Raw genomic sequence first — 6528 nt, forward strand, 5'->3', positions numbered from 1 at the left:
GGTTGTGAGTGTTTTTTTCATTTTTTGGACATGTCAGATGAAGAGAAGCAGCAGACAAGAGTGACTGATGAGCACAGATTTATTAGGTTACCAGAACAGCAACAACTAATATATAAAAAACCCACTAACATTGTCATATCATTCTATTATGGTCATTCGTTTTTGATTGCTTAAATTTGGTGTGTTTCTTACGGATTAGCGTTTGGGTTGCACTGTTCCCCTTTGACCACTGGAAGGCAGATCAAGTTAACTGTTTTAGGGTAATTTTAAGGTAAAACTGTCAAAAGACGCATCTGTTTACTCTCTGACAGTGAAGAAGAGCAGCCGATGTCAGTGAAGGTTGACAAAGTATTTAAAACATGCTGCAACTGTGCCAGTTTTCCTTTTTTCTTATCATTATTTATTTTCTAATGTTGGCTTTTGGAAGATGTCATATCACACAGGTCCCTTAAAGTAAGAACAGTCTTCCTAATATTTTAATTGAGCTACATGACAATTAGAATTTGAATAAAGTATTTCTCTATTCTATTTCTAGTTCTATTCTATGCTATTTTATATAAAATAAACATTATTATATTTAAACCTATAGAAAACAAGTGGAAAACACTGGCAGTTTAGCCATATGTCATTGTTTGTGCTCACTCGTGCTAACATTGCTCTCACTGTTAACTAAATGACAAACACACGGGGGTGTAAAGAACTGGATCTTTCCAGGGGTTACTCGTGACTTCCAGGTCTCTGAAACCACACCTGTCACGATGACTTGTGTTTCCCTGACGTCACCGAGCGTCTTGTCGTAGGTGGAGTGGACCGTACGTGACACATCGAAACAGACTGGAGCTCTGCGGACAACAGACTAAAAACGGCGCTCAGGGATCTGTTGCTACATTACAGACTAAGAGGAACGAGAAACTCTGAGTTTACCAGGACAAGTCGAGACAACAGCGTCTCTTCGTTCAGAACACCAAAGACTAACATAAAAGCCAGAATTGGTGAGTAAAAATGAAGAATAAGCCCAGGTTAGCTGTTTCATCTTGCTAGCACAGCTAAGCTATCAGTTATAATAATTTAAACAAGCAACCAGCCACGTATTACAGATGTTTTCTGTGTATGTCTGAATATTTAGAAAGGGGTGATGTTCTGTATATATATAGTTGGCTTCGGGTAATTTACGGCGTTGCCATAAGCTTTATATATATTTAGCTTTTTGCTTACCAATGTACGAGCTAAGTAGTTGCTATCTCTGTGAACCCCTTCAGTGCTAATATTATTATGTTAAGCGGATATCGCCGGTGGTGATTGAACTTATCTCTTTATAATAGTCTGTCACAGTCTTTTTCTGTTTGCCTGATACGAATGTACTCAACGTAAGCTCCTGTAGGTTACGTAATCGAACTCCTGTAACTCTGATCGAGTGTAAGTTAGCATGGCCAGCTAGCTAGCTAGCAATTTAGCAAACTCATTGTTTGTTACAAAACTTGCATCCATGTGACTCAGAACTAATTCCTGTGTTTTCATTGACCCGAATGAGATCGGCCTTAACCTCCTCGCTGTCATGACTTCTATAAGCATACTAGATTTATTTGGTTTTCATCCTCTTTTCAGGTTGTGAGTCAAACCCTGTTGGCTGTCCAAGATAGGTGTGTGACATGGAGTTTCCAGATTTGGGAGATCACTGCTCTGAGAAGACATGCAAACGTTTAGGTTAGTACTGTATGAAACAGACAGCAGTGTTTTTTGTGTTGTTGTTGTTGTTGTTTTTTTAACTTGCTAAGTCTGAATTGATCAAAATTATGTTTGATGCAGATTTTCTACCAATGAAATGTGACGCCTGTCAAGAGATTTTCTGCAAAGATCACATAACCTATGCAAACCACAAATGCACATCATCCTACAAAAAAGTAAGTAATCACCGTTTATAGAAATGTATTTAATATGTAAAGGCTACGAAACGATCAGGTCATTTTAGTTACTTTTTTTAAACTAGTTTTAGTTTAAGTAATAAGACATGTACAATATATGCCTGACATATACAGTTGCTTTTTACACAAGCATCTGATTACACAGTAGCCTGCATTTCCGCTTCTGGTATTAGATGGAAATGGATTGTTCGTCGTAAGTGGTCTTGAACTTGTTAAATACAAGAAGCTCTATAAGAGCTTTTATATCTGATAATAAAAGTTGAGATCTGACTGAATCCAGAAATATGTTTGTTTTCCTTGTCGAATGGAATCAGTCCTTTTTGCGTACAACACAAACAACCTGACATCCTAGGAACCACTTTTTTCCTTTTACTTAAATTTGTACACCTGTTTTAAGGTTCCAGTTGACTGTAGTACTGAGGGTAAAGTCATCACAAACTGAGGTTTTTCAATCACGTGTTTACCTTAAGATGTACATCCTACAGAACATTACAGGGAGTAGTGTTCAGTTTCAAGATTTATTCCTTCTGTTTAACACATCTGACATCACGCTGCTCATGTTTTGACTGGTATTGAATGTGGCTCATTTTTATGTATTTCTACCTGTATTTATTTTGTGTACATGCGAGCGTGAGGGTTGTTGTGTAACCACAGCTTATCTAAACTGTGTGTCTTAGCAAAGGCACTCTTGTAAAAGAAGCTGTAAATCTCCACTCTCGTTTTTTTTTTTCAGGTCAAATGACTTGATACTTTCCATCTGACAATTTTCTTGTAGGATGTCCAGGTCCCAGTATGCCCATTATGTAACATCCCAATTCCCATTAAGCGAGGAGAGATGCCCGACATTAAAGTCGGTGAACACATCGACCGGGACTGCAAATCGGACCCTGCACAACGAAAGAGAAAGGTTAATATGAAACTGACGTTTCAACTGTGAGTCGGACTCTAAACAACGGTAATCACAATAAGCCTTTTTCCTTCAGATTTTCACAAATAAGTGTTCGAAAGGAGGCTGCAAGCAGAAGGAAATGATACGAGTGACCTGCGATCAGTGCCATTTAAATTACTGTCTTAAACATCGGCATCCACTAGACCATGATTGTAAGACTGATGGGAAACCTCTGTCCAAATCCGGGTGGGTACGGTTGCACCAAACATTCTGGTACTTCTGACCTGTCATCTGAAATGCCACAATAAGGGTTGATTCATTTGTTAATGTTTCTTATTGACTCTAGACATTCTGCCGTAATGAGAGCCCAAGGTGCTTCTTCCACCTCTGCCTCCGGTTCTAGTTCATCTGGTTCGGGAAACCCTAGATCTGTCTCTAATGGTGTGATTGCAAACAGCAGACCTCACAGCACCGCGTGAGTGCTACTATCTAGTATTGATTTGAGAGATGCATGAGAAAATGTTGGATGTCATGAATTTTTTAGAGTCGTATAACATACTTCTATTTGCCTTTTGTGTCCGTGTTTTTTTTTTCCAGCTCTACCCCGCGGATTCCTACTTCGGTGTCAGCACAGAATGTAATACCACCATCGGCATCGTTTCAGGCCGGCATGGTATAAACACGACTTGCATGACATCACCTGGTTTGAAAAAAATGTGCCCATGTGAGGAAAAAGTTGACATTAGCGCATTGCTCTGATGTTGTGATTGCAGACGGAGGAGCAGGCTTTGCAGAGGGCGCTGGAGATGTCTTTGGCTGATTCCAGGCAAACAGTTCAGCCGGCTCTTACGTGAGTCAACTGCATTACAATCTCAGTTTCCTGTCAGTTCAGATAAATGTTACCCGTGAGATGCAAAGAAGTGTTTTCTCACTGCCTGTTTGCTCAAGTGGTGGTCGTTCAATGAACCTGATTTACAAACAGTGGCACTTCGATGTTAGGAGTGTTATCAGATGATTTCTACGAGAATGTGTGAATCGGATGATGTCCAAGACAAACATCTTGGCTAAAGTGTCAATCTAATGGAGATTTGTGTGTAAAACGTGGTAATTTTTTTTTTTAAACAGAAAATTGTCCCATGTCACACAATGTTGTTTGTAAAAAATAATTGTCTTCAGTTGCCAGGTAGTTGTGGCAGAAAAAGAAGACGCAACCTTTTCACTCACTGAGCATTCGATGTGTTGAACTGTGTAAAGCTGAGTGTGAGTTACTGAGAGACGACCACAAGTTTCACTAGCATTATAATTTCTACAAGCTCCTTCATAGCACTTTAATATTTAATAAGACTCCTACTGATGCATAATGGAAAGATTATTCTACTTGGGGAAAATGTTTTAGTTGGCAGGCTGCCTGCAAGGAAGTTTTATTCCTCCAATCAAATGAATAAAAGCTAAAGCAAAATGACCTGTTTTGTAATTCCTCAACCATAGAGATGGTTTGATTGAGATTGAACAAAGAGGGAAACAAGCTCTGTATTTTGCATCATAACTGACCTGAGCACCCACAAATGTTATCCCATTTATCTTGGGTTTGCTGCAAGTTATCAATGGGTTAGCAAGATGTGTGTCACGGAGGTGGCGCTCTGAACAGGTCACCGGCAGAGAAGCAAAAATCGATCCCTGAATCCACACTCGTGGTTAACAAACTTGCTTATGTATTCGTTGGTCATACGCAGCTTGCAACCTGTGTTCACAAATGCGATATCCATGAATCATGTCGTAAGACGTCAGCCAAACTTTGAAATGCCTTAACAGAACGAGGAAGCGTATTGGTGTGCGTGTCCCCTGCCGTGGAGAGTTGTTAACGCCCACAGATGGCCATCGTTCCGACTCTACAGTGTTTGCTTGAAACTTAAGCTGTACCATTACGAAAAAAAAAAAAAAAAAAAAAAAAAAAGGATTGGGTGGTATGAGTTTTCTGATGGAAAACAAAAATAAATAAATAAAAACGTGAGGTGTACCATACCAAACCGTACTGTGCCATGTGATGAAAAAGAAATGGTTTGTACGGTTATTGATTTAGTTTGGTCCTGATTCACATCTGTCCATTTTCTGTTTTACACAGCTGATATTTCCCAACAACAAGGTGATTCAAAGTGCTTCACAGAGACATTAAAACAGTAGAAATAAAAATAATGATTTAAATCTTAAACAAAAAAGAAAGAAATAAGAACAATAGATAAAATCAGTAGTTAAAATATGATTAAGTTTTGAAACTCAAGCTTCAGATTTGGAGCTTTATTCAAATGCAGCTGCAAATAGGTGTGTCTTCAACCTGGACTTAAATACACTGAGTGTTTCAGCTGATCTGATATAGAGCACATGAAATAAAATGGGAGGATTTATTTGTCATTATCATCTTAACATGATTTCACCCTAAACTAAAGTGGTTCCACAGATGCTAGACTGTGGGACCTGAACGAACCTGAGGTTTATGGAACAGGATTCAATTTAAAGAAGCTGTAACATGAATAATGAGTAGGTAATGGCTCTGCATTTGGTAAAATAAGTACTTTAATTAAATATGAAGAAAGCCTGGATTAACAAAGAAAGCTGACAACCACCTGTTATTTCTAATTGGAGTCTCGTGTTTTCTTGACCCACACAGAAAGCCCGGCTTCAATGCACTCAATTAGTTTTGCAACCCTCAAATAGTCGAAAGTATTTGGATAAATACTGTAATGGTTAAGTTTATTTAATGAGGGAGCACTCAGAATAAATTGAGGTGTCACAGTGTTTACGTCCTGAAGTCCTTGAGGTTTTTATGCTCCGGTTTGATTGTTTGTTTGTGTCTCAGCCCTCAGGAGCAGGAGGATCTGGCTCTTGCTCAGGCTCTTGCTGCCAGTGAAGAAGAATACAGACGCCAGCAGCAGAGACAACAGGTACCCGGAAAGCTTAGGTACCGGTAGCATGCTTACAGGAGCGCATGTAGGTACACAGTTGTCATGGCAACCCATCCTCTTTCAACTTCATTTTTTGGCAGGAGATTAAAGACTAATTTAGACATATTTTTGATTTAATTATTATTTTGTTTTAAACCTGGAGATGAGACTTCTGCTTGTTTTTGACACTATTTTCTCTCATTGTTCAGGGAAGGGAGTCCAAGCAGTCCACCTGCAGCCTTTCCTAACCTCAGAGCATCGTTTAGACTTCAACTGTGCTAATTATTTACTAGAAGCTGCACATCTGAGATGTCGATACCCGGGATCAGTGATTGTTCCACGAAGACACACTCTTGCAAGTTGCTGAGATCTTACCGCCTTTTACATATAAGCACATGTACTTTTCAGCAGGATCTGTCATTTTTACTGATGATTTGCTCTGTAAATATTTTATATACCAATCACGATGAATCCATTATATTGCCTCATGAATATTAAATAAATTAAGGATGCTCTTGAATTTTGAGTTTCTCTCTTGATTGAGTTTTGATGACACTCACACTGAGGAGTGAGGCCTGATCGAAAGGAAAACCAGGGAGTCCACCAGGGAGGTGCAGCGGAATAATCAAATCATTTAGGGGTGTCAAACCACACCAGCCCTTTACCGGATCAGTTTGACACCCGTGAGTGGATCTTTTAGCAAGAAATGTCGGTGCTTGAGTAATTTATGCAGACTTTATTATGGCACTGCTTTTTTTTTGTCTGAAGCATGCACAGC

The 6528-nt window shown here is 39.2% G+C and overlaps 1 protein-coding gene across 2 annotated transcripts; it reads left to right on the plus strand.

The window, feature by feature from the left end:
* Positions 1–802: 802 nt before the first annotated feature.
* On the plus strand, positions 803–6270 carry zfand2a (zinc finger, AN1-type domain 2A). Of its 2 annotated transcripts, none has more exons than XM_075454321.1 (10): positions 803–992; positions 1606–1704; positions 1807–1901; positions 2698–2829; positions 2906–3057; positions 3158–3286; positions 3409–3484; positions 3585–3661; positions 5666–5796; positions 5960–6270. In XM_075454321.1, the coding sequence occupies exons 2-9, from the start codon at positions 1650–1652 to the stop codon at positions 5775–5777; spliced, it is 828 nt and encodes a 275-aa protein (XP_075310436.1). In that variant the 5' UTR covers positions 803–992; positions 1606–1649; the 3' UTR covers positions 5778–5796; positions 5960–6270. The 2 variants fall into 2 exon arrangements, with proteins under 2 accessions (XP_075310436.1, XP_075310435.1); XM_075454320.1 differs by having other exon boundaries at positions 5666–5750.
* Positions 6271–6528: the final 258 nt, after the last annotated feature.

Source organism: Odontesthes bonariensis, chromosome 21 (assembly GCF_027942865.1).
Source record: "Odontesthes bonariensis isolate fOdoBon6 chromosome 21, fOdoBon6.hap1, whole genome shotgun sequence".
NCBI lineage: Eukaryota > Metazoa > Chordata > Actinopteri > Atheriniformes > Atherinopsidae > Odontesthes > Odontesthes bonariensis.